The sequence below is a fragment of the Thermobia domestica genome, chromosome 8 (assembly GCF_964235325.1).
Source record: "Thermobia domestica chromosome 8, izTheDome1.hap1.1, whole genome shotgun sequence".
Lineage (NCBI taxonomy): Eukaryota > Metazoa > Arthropoda > Insecta > Zygentoma > Lepismatidae > Thermobia > Thermobia domestica.
Genome location: NC_137461.1, coordinates 159,557,334 through 159,575,214, shown reverse-complemented (window position 1 = coordinate 159,575,214; position 17,881 = coordinate 159,557,334). Strand labels below are relative to the sequence as shown.

At 32.9% G+C, this 17,881-nt stretch overlaps 1 protein-coding gene across 1 annotated transcript in view; it reads left to right on the top strand.

Annotated features, from left to right (window-relative positions):
* Positions 1-17,881, top strand: part of LOC145693313 (clavesin-1-like) — a 120,417-nt gene that overhangs the window by 71,232 nt on the left and 31,304 nt on the right. The window contains exons 2-3 of the mRNA XM_081769187.1: positions 2,291-2,447; positions 7,694-7,785. Of these exons, the coding sequence (XP_081625313.1) occupies positions 2,291-2,447; positions 7,694-7,785 (249 nt within the window). The remainder of the gene's footprint in view (positions 1-2,290; positions 2,448-7,693; positions 7,786-17,881) is intronic.

The window sequence follows — 17,881 nt, the reverse complement described above, 5'->3', positions numbered from 1 at the left end:
GCTCCAAAAGTGGTTTTCGAGGATGCAAAAGTGTGTGCAGTGTAATGGTGAATACTTTGAGAAAATGTAAGTGTTAAATTGATCTTATGTATGTAAGTTATTTCACATCTCAAAACTTTCGTAGTGACCCTCGTATAAGGCGAACTTCTCCTTTCTTACCCATCCTTATAATAAAGTATTTAGATAGATATCCTTCTAGAGCATCTCCTATATAGGGTGAGGCGTGGTGGCTCAGTGGTAGAGCGTTCACCTCCGATGCTTGGGGTCCCTGGTTTGATCCCAACTTGCGCCGTGTGAACTTTGTTGTGGACAAACACCGTGCTCGTGGGTTTTCTCGGGGTTCTCCCGTTTCTTCCCATTTTCTTCATTCCATCATTTCACTCATCTCTCATCATCACCGTCTCTTTTAGCCTAACCGGCATAATCCTGGGACATAAAAATTAAAGATTTCATTTCATTTTTCTCCTATATAGGGTGTTCCAAAAGTTATGGCAAAAAATGAAACCACATATTCCTGGCACCAAAAAAGGTTTACATGACATATACTCCGGAAATGGACAGGGGCGGAGCTAGACAGCTTCGAATGTGGAAGGAAAGGAACTCCACACTTTGGGAAAATAACTTAATGATTTACGAAACCACATTGAAGATGCATGTGAACAGTTACGCAACACACCGGGATGCATTCGAAACTCAAGATTAGCACGTTGCATATATGTGGGAGGACCGCACTTTGAACATCTTCTGTAGATACGTTTATTGTTAGCACGTATAACCTAGTAGTTTCTAGTGCTACTCTGTGCAAAATACTACATTACAAATACAGTACGTCGTTGTGGATTCTACTTATTATTTCATTACATGACACAACTAGTTACACTTGATCTTATTTCTACCCTCTCTCTGCAAGTTTCTATTTGGCATACCACTTTCCATTGCTCCTTGAGATTATGCCACCATCTAAGTGATGTTTGCTTGGACTCCTATTGTGCACGTGCGTGCGATCGTGCCATAGATAACAACATTTTTTCTGTATGGTTTCCATCTTTACTGCATCGTTTCATTATCCCTGCCCTACAGACATTCGGTGAATCCCTAAACGATGAAGAATCTCTGGCGCAGTTATGTAACATGCATTTAAAATGTCAAACTGATATGATTTTTATGTCTTTCTGAACCCCTTTCCTAGCTCCTATCATTATTCTGCTTGCAGGTGTAAAGTTTCTTTCTCCCCTTATTCGAAGCTGTCTAGCTCCGCCCTTGTCCATTTCCGGACTATATATTATATAAACATGTTTTCTTATTTTGATGCCAGGAATCCGTGGTTTCATTTTTGAGCATTACTTTTGGAATACCGTGTATAACGGAGTCTTAAACTAGGTAGGCAGGCTAGGGCTTTTGATGTAATGATTCAATGCTCTTTAATAAGTTAAGGTGGACAGAGGATGCTTTTAATTAGGGCTAAACCTCCTGTCTGCCACAGGCACATAATTAGAGAAACCTTAGCTTAATAGAAAATTATAAAAATATAGAAAAATTAGAGAATTAGAAAAGAGAATACCCAGCAGGTATATCACCTGTACTTTTAAAGAAAGCTATTTCATTGAACTTATCAACTTTTTTTGAATAAACTTTTATTAGAAATAACTCGAGTGTTATGATTTCGTATAAGAACCTGAGTTCTAAACCAGATTATTATTTTATATACCCTAGATATTAGTTATTTTTGTTTCAGATACGAGCTTAAATAAATAATTTTATATGTTCTAATTTTTTAAGGTTTGCCGACAGTTTTGTCTTATAGTGATGGAATAGGTCAGCAACCACTGACAGACAGATTACATTTAAATACACACTATATTACATAATATTAATATTTTTTTCGAGAAGCAGTATTTTTTGTCGCAGTGAGACATAATTTTACATTCGTCATTCCCTGGGTAGATTTTCCTCTCAGTTAAATAATAATACTACTAATAATAATTTTGCTCAGGAAAGATTTACTATTGTTCATCTAAAGGAAATAAATGAATTTCTACCCTATCCTTTCTATATAGCGTCATATTGTAGGTTATTATAATAAAGTTATGGCAATAAAGATTCAATTTATGCAATGAAATGTGATGCATTGGGAGAACAATGGACACGGTTAAATACGATGATAGTAAAATGTAATACAGGTGTTAAATAAACAGTAAATTGTGATTTCTGATTTCGAAAACTAGTATTTTTTATGTATTCTGTTTACTCTTGAATTGAAACAATATTTATTCTCTTTTTCTTTGAATAGTTGGCTGAATTTTCAGACACACCGATACCTTATCAGGAATTGAATATAGAGCTGGATGAGCCAGACCCTGAAACAATGAAGAAAGCGGAGAAAGAACTCAGGGAAACTCCAGAGAGAGCGCGAGAGGCCATCAAGGAGCTACGAGAAAAAGTATTAGGTAAGATATTGTGAATGTTTAATCAACAATTTAGTTAGGATCCATGTATAATTATAAAACATCACTTGTACAAGATAGAATGGCAGATAAACAGTAATTATTTCGGAAGTACCATTAGGATTATTCCTCTCTACTAGAAATGGGAGAAATAATTCACTGAATTTATTATTTCATTCTAACTTTAATACAAGTAAAACATGAAGTACAAGCTATTTTTTTCGCTAACTGTAAGTGTTTTGATTAAACTTAATGATACTTACAAATAAGGTTACCAAAGTGTTGAGTTTCATCAAACTTCAGATTTGTAGAATACTAGCCGAAATCCTTTACCTGGTAACTGTTAAGTTTAAAGAAGGCTAAACTAATGATACTTACAAATAAGGTTACCAAAGTGTTGATTTTGATTAAACTTCAGATTTATAGAATGTTAGCGGAAATCCTTTACCTGGTTACTGTTAAGATTAAAGAAGAAACTAAATTGAGTTCCGATAATCTTTTCTCCGAAATCTAGTTCGAGACTCCAGCATGCTGAGTAACGTGCTTAACATGTGTATCATCACTAGAAGAATACAAACAATAATAATTACAATGTGATACTTCTTACACACAGCGTAAATAAGTGCAAATACAATATGTTAGATATATAAAAACTTGTTTTCTCGCATTAATCTCTAAAATTACGCTTCGGAGTTTGTTCTCGAGCATATAATTTTGTTCAGACTAGGGATGGTCAATTCCGGAATTTTTACTTTCCGGAATCGAGGAATTAAAATCGGAAAAATTTCGGAATTCGGAAAAATTTCGGATTTCGGAATTTTTTAGTAATCCAGAATTTTTATAAAATCCGGAAAGTGAAATTCCCAATTCCGGAAAATTTTGGGCCATCCCTAGTTCAGATCTATGTCATCTGTCGAATCATATAATTATATCTCGTCTATAAATATTATTATAGTTAAACAAAACTTAAAAACGTAATTATAATTTGAAGTATAGGTTTCTAAGTGTTAGTGTACTGTCATCGTACCTTGTGAAGGTATACACTTAAGTACCAATTTGATCGTAATATGTGACGTGCCTATTATACAGTATCAATTTTTATGTCAACAAAAAAGTTCAATTTTCTCGAAATGTATTCATGTAGACTTGTTCATATTGTTCTGTTCAGCTTAATGAGACCTATCGATGATACGTGTCTCATCTTTGGTCCATTTTCTCTCCGTTAAACTCATTAGAATTTTAAAAATGATAATAATACTAAAACCATATAAAGATTAGTTACTGGAGTTTTTTTGTGTCACCGAGTTCAGTCGTTTACCTTTGGAATGAATCCCTGAAACGATCCCAGTTGACATTGACACAAAAATTATCCACGGAAGAGTTTTCATTTTCTTTTATTCTTTTTATTTTTAAAGTTCCTTCGCGTGGATTTTCCAAGGTTAAGGTCGTCCAGCAAGCAGAGTTTCCTTCTTTGGGGAGGCCAAAGACCCAGAAGTAAGAAGAATATGCGAAATAAATGGCCTTCTCTTATTACTGTATTATCTGCTGTACAATTACAAAATAATTCATGTTTCTACTCCTGTTTTTTTATTATTATTATTATTAATTTATGTGAAAAGATATAAGATGATGCAATGGGAAAGGATATCTCAATTAGATTGTTTAATATCCGGTGTAGAACCCAAATATTATTTAAGGCGTTTGATTCTAGAAGTCCTTCAAACGAAATATATCGTAAATGCTACCTGCAGACCTAGTCATCAGAAATTACACTTTCTTCGAACTGACTTTTTTTTTTTTTTTTTGCATTACAGCTTACTTGCTCAATTATCACTATGCAACTGGCATTTGAGTCCATTTTTTTAACTCCTACCTACTCAATATAGTGGAATTGTCTTAAATTTTAAATTCTCATTTAAAGAAAGAAAAAGTATTTGTTTTAACACAAATGAATTGTGATAAGATGCAGTGATGATCAGAAGTATATCCTGGTGATGAATTTATAGTCTGCCTATCTCGACTATGAAGTTCTTACTTCTGCTTCCCTTTCTTCCTTTTTTTCCCATTTCTTCTCAGACATTAGCATGAAATCATTAGTGGCGGATCCAGCGCGAGGCCAGGGGGTCTAGGCCCTAGTCTTTTGAGTGACAAAAATAATTTATGCTATTATTTATATATATATTTTAAAGCTTATAGTAAACTCATGATACCAATCACAGTCTGGGTTCTGCCTAGCCCCCTCCTAGGTTTTACTTTCTAGATCCGCCTCTAGAAATCATCACATAAAATGGAAGGAAAGAAATTGGCAACTCTACTCCCATTATAGTGGCCTAAGGGTCCCACTAGTTACTGAGCTAGGGTCTACTTACGGGTAGAGCAAACAGATAAAGCAATACAAAATGGCAAGAGAGTGCAACTTCGTGCCCGAATTGCACATGTGCATTCTTCCTGTGAACATAGTTCCAGTTCGATTTCCGATTAGGGTACTTCTCTCGGATAAAAATCCTGAGTATTGGTTCGAATCCCATTTTGAACAATACATCCCTTGGGTTTAAAAGAACGTTAAACTCAAGTAATCGGTGTATAAAATACAAATACTCGAAGATACGATAGCTGTCAATGAATAATTTCTTCATGGCAACACTCTTGAAAATACTGTAGTGTTTCTTTACACTTTCAATTCCCAATTTTCCCTTTAACTCCACTTAACTTTCTTAATACTTTCTCTTATCAGTTAATATGAAGAAAGAATAAAAAGTGTATGTTTTATGAATATTTTATTTAGGCCACAAAACCCTATCAGTATATTCTTTCAATTACAATAGTTAAACGTTTGATCCAGAAGATAATTTTAAACAGAGAAGAGAAAACATACAGAATTAAATTACTTTATCAATCAAAATACGTGTAATGAAAACTGTCATTTCCTTTACTCCTTACGAAATAAAGACAAAATCGACTCTTTGTGGAATATATATATATACAGAAAAATGCTCTTTTAGACACTTCAAGAAGTCAGAATTAAGCTCTGGTTTTGCAAGGAACTATTGTATACGTATAGACTTAATTATTATCATTTATCAAAAAAAGAAACAATTAAATTTTATTGTAAAAGTCCACAATCGCCAGCCCTATTTTATCGACTATAATTATATATTACCGTATCCAATTTATCAATTTAAAAATAAAGAGAACAGGAGAAAAAACGTACTTGCTAAGGAAAAAAAACTCCATCAGTAAAGTAAGCTGCATAGCAATTTTATATCCACCTTGGGCAAGGTAGTTTCAAGTTTCATTATTCATTCCAGGTGAACAATTTTACTAAAAAGAAAAAGAAGAAGTATGTCAGTTACTCAATATCTTCAATGCTTTGTAGGTTGAATGAAGTCTCATTAGAAAGTCCTTATACCTTGAACGGTTTAGCTTCCTCAAACTATTCCAAGCACGGTAGATAATCGAGTACCTCCAATCCTAGCTGAATGAAAGTATTATTATCGTATTGTAATACAGATAATAAATGAACTAGATTTCGTTCCCTTGTTACATTTGTTGTGATTGCAATTGATTTATCCCTAGAAAAGTATTTCAGGAAATATCCAGCTCCGCATGATGTATAATAATATACTTACCTTCGCTGTTCATAGACTAATGTATAATTTTTTTGGCATCACTCAGGACTTTTTTTTAACTAGCTGACATTTCTTTATGGCCTCCATCATTAGGAGCATAGATAGCATGATTACTAAACTACAAACAAATTTTTAGATATTTCATATCAGAAATATAAAAATGTATCTTATATATTAAGTCTTATTCTAAATACTCGAATAGCATCAAAATTTCACGATTTTAGTTTTTATGTAAAGATAAAGGATGAGAAAGAAAAAGTACCAGATCTATTAAAATATACTATTCTGGAATTCTCTTCAACTCTCTTAAAGGAAGGGAAAACATTACCAGTACCCAAAGAAGATTTATATTCATGTTGCAGGTACAAATGTGTTTATATTATTTAACTTAATTCATATACTGTGTAAAATAAACAATCAAACTTGGGAATGTGATTTCCTCCATCAAATAGAATCAAGAGTTATAATAAACATTGGTCACAAAATATTTCAAGTATATATTGTATATATGAAGACTTTTTGTTAGAACTGTGAAAGTACTGCAATAAGAAAAATTCATTTGTGGAGGTGTCGTAAACTTTTACAAGCATGCCTTAATTATTTAATTTTATTGAATGTGCCTTATATTAAATGAACAATTTTAGTCAAATTGCTACGGCTTGTGTTTGTTTGAGTTCTTGCCGCGTTTTGTCTGTATTATACACTATAATAAAAAGTGGCTATGGGAAGAAAACCTCTTAAATTCCGTAATGTCTTTAAAAGTTAAAGGTTTTCCGTAATGTCTTTCCACAGATTCTGAAGAATTATAAAATTCAGTTACGAGAAAGACATTATACCGCAATATTGTCAATCATCTAATAAGGAAGTGAAGCCACTAGTTCGCGTCAGTACATTTTGGAGATGATGGTGCAGTGTATTAAGTGGAATATGTGCTTACGAAGAGTGTTCTGGTTGTTTGAAAGACGGTTATGTTTGTGATTAATAATTATACGTCTAATCAATGATCTAAAGTTCACTTCACTCACACATGTCTTCCTTAATGTTGGAGTGCACCCTTAAAGCAGAATATAATGATAGAAATAAGTATTCATTTCCTCGTGCTATTTCATAACCTCATCTTTTTATCTTCCTTCACATTTATTATTTGTTTCCAGAGAATTTGTAGAAATTTAATTTATTATATACATATATTAGAGATCATTAAATTAATCGTAATCCTGTATGTTTGTCTGATCTACTACCACTTCAGTGCCTCCATTTTCAAGACAGCAATCGTCACTCTCGCAATCTGCTTACTGTAGTTTTTCCCTACCGTTTTGGGTTATTCTTATAATCCAACTTTTCATACTTTGTTATTAACTCTGAGATCATTAATGATTGCATTAATGTCCACGTCTTCAATTCATATAGCAAAGTCCTTCAATATATCAGAGTCAACAAGCCTCTGATCCTGAAGAGAGCAACTTGCCTCATTATCTTTGTTTAACAGGTTAGTAGCCATGTCTAACTAAATTAGATAAAATAAATAATAAACTATTGTAAGAGGTACAAGTTACTAATATTAATGATATATTTTGAAAATAATAGAAGTTTATTAATTTTTTTCTTTGTTTAATTTAGCTGACAAGAGTTTTAGTTGTCGGACAGATGACGGCTTTCTACTTCTGTTTCTCCGACCATGCAAATTTTATGTGGATAGCGCATTTGAAAGGGTAAGTCTATATATATTCGTGTAATAATAAAATAGTAAGGAAGTTTTAATTTCAGTGATGGAGAAGCTAGGATAGACCCAAGGGAAATTTATAAGTAACATTACTTTAAGGCTTACACACTATGGTATTTGAGTCGAAACATTAGTCTACATCATCATCCATAATTTACAATTTACGCATAGTGTGATAGAACTTTATAATAAAAACTAGCCTTTGACTACTACGTATTTTCTTGGCCTATGGCCTCGCACCCATTAGAAACACAATTCTACCGAATTTCAAGTTTCTTTTCATATTTCAACTATCTAGAAGATAAGATTTTGTATCCCAAGGAAACGCCCATTTAAATAACAAGGGGATTTCTTAATCGTCCTCTTGAAAACTAACAATATTCACTTTTGTCAATTTTCCTGTGGGTTAGTCCCGAAAGGCTACAATCATGCCAAATTTCATCATTCTAATCCTGTCGGAAAGTGCCTAGGTGTAGAAGATGTCCCATATAAATAACATAGGAAAGATTTGCCAGTTCCCTATAAAACCACTCTATAGTTAGAAGTTTTCAATTTTGGTGATTTACTTGGGTAACTCTAACGAAAACGCACAAGTATATCGAATTTCAAATATTTATTTCAGTACCAAATACCTAAAATATGAGATTATAGGTAAAAAAAAAAAAGGTCTATTTAAATAACATGGGGAATTTCTTTATCTCCCCTTTAGACCCACTAAAAATTAAAAATATTAATTTTTGACATTTTCCTGTTGGTTAATTCTGGAAAACTACAATCATGCCAAATCTCAACTTTCCACGTCAACTGGAAGTCCCCTTTAATTTATGCCAGTTCATGTAGTTTTATATATAGTTAGGATTTCTTGAACTAATGAGGTTTTAGGGCAAGACTTCAATTTATCTTGAATTAATATATTCAACTGTATATATTCTAGAAAATAAAATTATATAATTTTGTATAAAACAGTAAACAAAGTTTCTTTCATATTCAACAAAAATCATATGAAGACAATATTATAACGCTGAACAATATTCCATTTTCATATATTAACTTCATTTCAACTCGTTGCAAGATTGTGCTTTTCGAGGTTCATGTAGATTCCGGATGTATACAATATTCGCGAATTCTACGAATTTCTGAATTTATTAGCTTGTAATCTAATTTCGACATTTGCACTTTATACAGAAATGGAATATTCTTTCATATTTTGAACAGTTTTAAATATCTAGCAAATTTAACTATGTAGTTTGCAGTTATTGTATAATTTTTTGATCTTCCATACGAGAATATTAAGGAAAATTAGGAACAAATATTTTCCGAAGATCTATTGAAGATGTAATTTGTGCACTAAAGTAATATTTCAGATTTCGTATATACATAGGTTATTGCATGGAATAACATAACATTTAATTATCGTTTTAAAAATAATATTCAACTAGTAGTAGTGTTCGAAATCTGTACCTAAATTTTCTGGAAAATTTGATTAAATCAGAAACGACAATCTCTGCAATCACACACAACATCAGTTTGTAAAATGGCGGAAAACGAGCAGTTGACCATTGAGCAAGAAGTAAAAGTTCTATTATTTTTCACGGAAGCGAAGAGTGTGGTAAAGACACAGAAACTACAAAATGGATTCCGTGGGAACAAACAACTTACAGCCTTTCGTTACAAGTTGAAACAAATCGTTCTGCATTGTGGAGAATGAAACAGTATTCTGCTACAGTTCGTACACCTGAGATCATCGAAGCGTTTATATGAACTTAACTTGAAGTCCATCTAAGTCAACAAGACGGGTTTATAAAAATATATTATGATGATCTTATAGTACAAGAAAAAAGTTATGAAGGAAATATTAACGTGTTAACTCGGATTTCCAGCAATGGATCGATCCATTTTCTTTGATCAAGCAATCACTCAGCTTCAATACGATCATGTTGAAAAATGGTTTGGTTCCTCATCCCTTAGCAACAGATATTTCCCTATGCAGACGCAGTGGTTCATGCAGGACGATTTCGTCCACACATGGCAAACATCGCTCGTGTTTTCCTGCACGACATGAATGATCTTTGTGTGGTACCACTTTGTTTGCAGAGAAAGGTACCGCGGGAAAACGTGATTGCTTATGGGGCTTTGTAAACGTGGAACCAGGGTGCGAAATCCTGGGGAACGGGGGGAATTTCCCTCCACCAAAAGTTTTATGCTTTCATTTCCCTCTCACCAAAATCTGTAGGGGGATACTTATGGCCGTGTCTAACGTTTTGAGCTGAGATCATCAGTCCCTATATAATAACATGGTGAACTTCTTTACAAAATATTATGAAAACTATTTGTCTTATGCAGATCAAACTTTTTCTAGATGTTAACCTACCCCAATACTACATGTTCACTTTTTTATTTTTAAACTAGCTCTTATAGTTCATTAATATTACTTTTTACAAGGAAATGTGACAACGCTGGAAAAAAAAACATTCAGGTATTGCAGAATCAGCAGGGTTTGATTTCCTATTCGTGGAGATGAAGAAATAAACACGCCCTCCTGATCCATTCACACCATTGTTCCTCACTGATCGTCAGAAGGTTGGTAGGGGAGGGAAGCAAGTTACGAAATAAGAAAAGATGGTTCATCTAATAATGTGGACAATGGATATCTTCAAAGTTATGTAAGTTGACAATCTAATTATATGATTCGGAAAAAGAAAGAGTTGCGGGAGGCAAGACTGGCCGCTGTTAGAAATGAGACAACGTTATCTTCCTACGCATCTTTTTACTTTCAAACAGGGTGAACTTTCCCTATTTTCATTTTTCAACCATTTTTGATCCTAAATCTTGATTTTTGCGAGGTGAAAAAAGGAGACACGAAAGAAGGAACACAAAATTATTATAAAAGCATTATCATCAATATTTTGCATTCCAAACTAAGAAATGTTACTTTAAAAAATAAAATTTATAACTTTTAAAGAAATATTTGGGAAGATGAAAGAACAAATCATGGCATTTTAGGTGTGCGCGTAACAGTAATATACAAAATAAATAAATAAATATTACAATACTTTTGAGGGTCTAGATCAATATTTTTTACTTGATTTTGACTGAAAACGTGATTTACAGAATTATATATATATATATATATATATATATATATATATATATATATATATGTGTGTGTGTGTGTGTGTGTGTGTGTGTGTGTGTGTGTGTGTGTGTTATATAGTATTTTGACTCAGTTTCCTGAAACGTTACGTTACTTCTTAGAAATTTACAATTGCATCACTTTTGAACAAAGAGACGTTTATTCGTTTTATGAAAATATAAGTATAGTGAAAATTTTCAGACAATTTTAAATGCATGCTTGCTCAAAACAAACAAACAAAAGTAGTTTAGTTGTAACGATATGAAGATCTTTATCCTCTAGCGTAGACTTAGAGCTATTCAAAATAAAATAAAAGTTAATTCGCTCTCTTCATATAAAATATTTGTCCGATACCGACACACCGGTGGTGAATGATGTCACAAAACTCAGTATGGCTTATTTATGACCGGTCGGAGGAAAGTCGATGAGGATTGTTGAGGTTGACAGTTTTCTTATTGACATATTTCCTTTTTCCTGCTTTTTCTGCAGTTGTTTCCTTGAGATGAACAAACAGTTGCAAAATTACTAATATACCATAGAGAGAGAGGTCACGGTGGCTCAGTGGCAGAGCGCTCACATCCCGTGCGAGACATTGATATGCAGCTTTTCACATGTTCCAAATTGTGAAATATTGTAGAAGGCTATTATATATTTATTATACGTATCAAATTGTGTCATTTGATGTTGCAGTTTAAGATTTCTAGCTTCATTTTTGCCATTCGCCAAATACTCGAAAAAAAGTGGGGATACAATACTCCGGTACATCAACTATTTGTTGATTTTAGAAAGGCGTACGAGTCGGTTAGGAAAGAAACATTATACAACGTTTTTACGGAACTTGGAATATCGAAAAAGCTAATTAGATTAATCAAGATATGTTTAAAAGTAAAGTAATCCCAAAGTAAAGTCCCGGTAGGAAAATTTTTGTCCACGAGCTTTCACGTCGAAAATGGCCTGAAACAAGGAAATGCGTTGTTGCCATTATTATTTAACTTTGTGCTGGAATACGCTATAAAGAAAATCAAAGGTAGCAACCAGGGCCTAGAGTTGAACGGTATTCACCAGGTTACGGCATATGCTAATGATGTAAATTTAATAGGGGATGATAGGAGGACAATAGAAAGAATGCAAAGATCTTATTAAACGATTGCAGGGACAAGGGTATAGAAGTAAATGCAGAGAAAACTAAATGCATGGAAGTGCGTCGGAACCGTAATACGGCAAATTATGGATGAGATAAAATATTAAATAATACTTTTGATAAAGTGGATACTTTCAAATATTTAAGATCAATATTAGCAGACGAAAATCATATTCACGAAGAAATTAAATATCGATTAAAAGCAGGGAATTCGTGTTACTAATCGGTTCAAAATCTTTTGTCGTCGCGAATTATGTCGAGGAATTTGAAGCTTAAAATATATAAAACGATAATCATGCCTGTTGTTCTGTATGGTTGCGCAAAGTGGTCCTGAGGGAAAAACATAGATTGAAAGTATTTGAGAACAAGATCCTGAGACGAATATTTGGACCCAAGAGAAACGGGAATGGGGAATGGCGGAAACTTCATAACGAGGAACTACATAATTTATACGGTTTACTCAACATTGTTAGGGTCGTCAAGTCTAGGAGGCTTAGGTGGGCAGGTCATGTAGCTAGAATGGAAGAAAGTAGAAACGCTTTCAAAGTCTTGATTGGAAGACCCATCGGAAAACGACCATTAGGAAGACCTAGGCGCAGATGGAAGGACTGCCTATTAAGATGAATCTCGCAGAGATAGGAAAACAAAGTAGAAACTGGATGCAATTGGCTAAGGATAGAGGTCAGTGGAGAGCTTTCGTGAACGCGGCATTGAACCTCCGCGTTCCATAAGCCATAGAGTTAGTTAGCTTCATTTGCTTTAATTCTGCCTCCTCTCCAGAGAGCTAATTATGAGTAATTTTCTGTTTTTGTTGTTAGGATGTACTGTACATATTTATTATTAAGATATATTAGTCAATCTGTGTTTTAAAATAGACTAAAACGTTTACCAAACATTTTGACCTTTACTTCTATTATAGAACTTTTTGTTTTCTGTTTGTTTTTTTGCTAAGCCAGTTACTATTTATACAGTACTAACTATTATTTTGCTATAATGTTCAATCGAAGTTCAAGAGCAACATTTTCGCTTATTGTGTCACATTGCTTTGATTTTGCTGTAAAACTGGTTAATGTATTTGAGTTATAATATCCATAATCCTTCTTTTGAAATATTGTGAATTTGAAATTAATTTGAAATTATCCGGTCAACTCCCGTTTCATGCTCCCTCGGAATCATGTTTTAATTGACGTTGATCAAAAAGAACAATGGACACAGGCCACAATAATATACTTTATTTCGAATAAGCAGAATTGTAGTGCAAAATTTATCTGTGCCGGGACGCTTGCTGAGAGAAAAGAGAACCAGAAATATAGACCCTGATCTAAGCATAGACACAAAACTGAAATCAAATTATGAATGAATTTTATAATTATAATTATGAATTTTAACATTACATAGTGAAACAACACATAACAGAAACAGCCGTACTACAGCATAATGCTTTTCTTATTCTGTACCGGAGCGTTTCTCCTCTCTCAAAACCTGTGACAATAAGTAGCCCATTCACAATAGGTTAATTAAAAATTATTACAGGGCGATTTATATTTCAGTAATGTAGTGTGTTATTGGTTTGGATTGATTTGTATTTAGTGTTCCTTTTCAGCTCCCAGGGTGAATGGGACAGTAACTAATGTTTAAAGTGGTTTCAGAACGGTGTCGTCCCACTTGCGACATTCCTATTAGCGACAGGAACTGTTAACTGTCCTATGAGCGACCGATTCGATCTGTTAACTGCTCTATGAGTCACCGATTCGTTCATACTAAGATAATGGAAGAAGACAAGGTTCTCTCTTCTTTAACTTGTTTCATGCTAATGCGATTTAGAACCTAACAAAATGTACTATGAAAAATTTCGCTCTACCTGAATTTAATACGTGAAACTGCTCTCATTACACTAACAATATTTTCTACGTTTTTCCTAATATTATATTTTTGAATTACTTTCTATGAATACACTTACTATATCAAGGGGAAAACTAACTAAATATTTAGAGTAGCTCCGTCTTTGTCTATGATTCAAATATAATTAAAAATTTCATGTTAAAATGATGCGGAGCATAAGTTTAGATTTAATATATTTATGGCATAAGAAAGAAATCAGAAAGAGGTAGGGGCGCCCGAAGAAAATTTTCTAGGGAGGGGCATCTTCATGGTTGCTGTACCATGTCTGGTATATCTGGTATTTAATATACGTGGTTTGCTATATTACGTATACATTTTAGTTAGCCAGGGGGGGGGGTGATCCCAGCCTTCCCATCGGGCACCCATGGAAAAAGGGTGCTTACCACTTGAGGATATCAAAGAAATCTAAAAAAAAAAAAGTGAATTATAAAAGACAGCTTTTGAGATCGTTACATCTGATTGTATCCTCAACCAATCTCACCAATTAAGCAATTCAGTTCAGCTCTAAACAATCCAAAAGGTACAGCAAACTCTTTAAAATACCTGGAAGGAAGGCAAATTAAGCAATTAGTTTACGTTTTTGTAGCTTACAATAGGGAGGAAGGTATTTTAAAGAGTTTGTGTACCTTTTGGATTGTTTAGAGTGAACTGCATTGTAATTGGTGAGATTGGTTGAGGATAGCCAATCAGATGTAAACGATCTCAAAAGCTGTCTTTTATCATTCACTTTTTTTTTTTTAATTTTATTCACTGTCTTTGGAAGTCTAGAAAGTAGATAGTTGGCGAAACTGTTACACGTTTAAGTTTTTCAAAATAAAATATATTACTGTGCTTAGTGAGTAATTAGATTTGAATCAAATTAAGTACAGAAAACAGAGCTTTTGAAGAAAGGGGATATTACAACTGGATTTTCAATAATTACATAAGAATATACTTTTCATGGAAATGTCCCTGTTGTCTCGCTAAGTTATTTGATATGTTTTATGTCAAATCTAACTCAAAATTAAAATAAGTTTTATTTGCACTCACTGTAGAGGGAAAATATATTTGATGAACTGTATTACTGGCACGTACATTTTTCGTAGCAAGGTTGTTCGGGCGCTAATAACGCCAGAGGCAAACATATTTCACGAGAGGGAATCATATCATCTTCCATCATCTCAATGTAAATGAATCGGTCGCTCATAGGACAGATAACAGTTCCTGTCGCTAATAGGACTGTCGCTTCTGGGACTAATTCTTCAGAACTACTACTCAATTTACATTCGAGATTTTTGAGTTTTACGTCCCACGGTTTTGCCGGCTATGCTGTGTTAAAACCAGCGTAATGTACATATTTCATGTCTACGAAAAAATAAGTACTTAGTGAAGAAATGGAAATTTCGTAAATAATAATAATAATAAAAACTATACTCTGACTCTACAGCTCATGGGGATCTATGGCTGGCCAGGTGGAGCGCTTCAACTTCGTAGGTCTAATGCTTACTTAGCATATCGGTTCTCAGGCGGTATTATTTCTGTCTTCTAGATCTCATACCGCTATTTTCGTGAATGCAGTCTTCAATATGATGGTAAACGGGGGTCTAACCCTGGACCATAAGCACCGAAGTGTATATTAAACGCAGTAGGTATGTGTACCAAGTTAGGTTAAATGAATAAATAACATTGTTAAAGTATTTTAAATAACAATGACGACTAGTTTGAACATTTATTATTATTATTATTATTATTATTATTATTATTATTATTATTATTATTATTATTATTATTATTATTATTATTATTATTATACTCTAATAATAATAATAATCCATGAATATTTCAACTTTTTGGAGCCTCCACTTCATTTGTGAAGCACAGCGAGGCATTACTCTGGATCACTGAACTTATTCCGTCACATTGAATATATCATTATTTATAGGGGCAGTTTCTAGTTTCTAGCGATCTGTTCTGTACCTATTCTGTAATATATATTTCAGTACAACAAATTAACGTTATGGATCATACAAACAATATGACTCCATAAGCCACCCTGTATATACCTATTTACTTCAATTACTATATTGCGTTCCATTGACCTTATTTTGTACATGATACAAGGTATGGAATATGGCAATGTATATGTTGTAAGAAATTTGCAAACAAAATCTTTTAAACGCTTGCATTTACAACGAAGAAAGGAAGATAAAATCAGTGTTCAAAATTGTTCGATTGTATCAGTACAACTACACATGGTTAAGTTGCTTCATTTTTTTTAATCTGATAACATGAATTCAGTATAAAATAATCTTAATAATAGATTTCGAACAACTTTCTTATATGTCATATTTTCAGTTACCTTTTACCTTACCTGGAAGATGATTACATATTTTATTCATTTAACTGTATTAGTAGATTTTGAGAAATTGCCTGAGTGTAGTTAGATTATCTCTAGTCATTTTATTATAGTTATTTCTATCAAAATTCTCTTGAAATTCGTTGAAATGTTTCCTAATTGTAGATAGTATTTCGCATATACCATATATAATAAGTATATGATACTGTTAATATCTTCATTTTAAAAAAAAGTTCACAACAAGTTCTTTGCAGACACCTCATTTTAAAAACAAAAGGTAGGGAGAAAAAGATAACAAAAATGTCGATGCTGGCAACTTAAAAATTATTTATACAAAGAAATAAAGTCTTTGACATGCAAAGCTATTCGTCAATTACTGTGTATAAAAATAGATTTATTAAAGGTAAATTAGCATGCACTTTACAGTGACAGTATGTCTTCGACACTAAGAAGCCAGAAGCGGAATGGCATACCACCACATATCGTCCACTTCGACCACTTCTTATGCCAACATCATTTGCAGCACATATCAAAACCACAATACCGTTATTTATGTACACACGCATTAGATAAACTTTTTATTATTTCACTGCTCGATACACCAGATTCCATTAATACCAAAACTTATGGTTGGTAGTCTTTCACTTAATATGCTCACAATATCTCATCCACGGCTATCAGATAAAAATAAAATAACGTCATTAATTAATCAGTTGTAATTTTTTATTTAAAAGTTGACTTATTTTTATCATCCACCATAACTTCTTTCGTATTGATCTTGTTACTTTCAGAGTTTTCAGAATTTGTATTGTTTGCTTTGCTTATTATCTCAGTGTGTTTACTACCATTTCCTTTTCTTCATTTTTTTTAATGTTAAAAGTCAAAGTTATTTTTTATTGGCTGATTTAAAGTGCCCACCTAATAGACGAGCTTCAAATGTATTGTTAACTAGTAATTGTTAAATATTAGTTGAATTCATAAGTGTTAAGACAGGTTAAATGTTGCGTTGTATTTGAGCACCGCTCTCTACTTCTGTCCAAGGAGTTTTTACAGTAGACTGAGTACCAGTTTCCTTTACGTGTGATATTTCAGCTTCAAGATCAATGAATGTCATTAATAAAACTTTGTGACAGTCCATGAACATAAATTTGAATACTGTATTTATAGTATATATTACTATAAATATAGTAAATAGAAGAAATATGAAATAGAAGTTATTATGAAGTTATATTAAAACAATATATAGAAAGTGAATAATTGAATAGTATGAATATGTAATGTTGAAATAATATAATGCGAGCACTTAAGTCAGAGATTATCTATGCCAATGAACATGTACAATTTAAAAACTGAGTAGCCCATGAAGTTATGAATAGAGGAAAATTGAAAATCTTATACTTTTGACCTCTTTAGTTCTCTTCATCAATATCGAATTCCATGGGAAAAGCAATGTTTACATTGCAAACAATACGTTTTAACATTTTATTTATAAACTTTATGAACTTCTTAAACTTAAAAAATATTAATAATTGCATATGTGTTTGTATTTAAAGGAGGGAGCAATTACTCAAGAA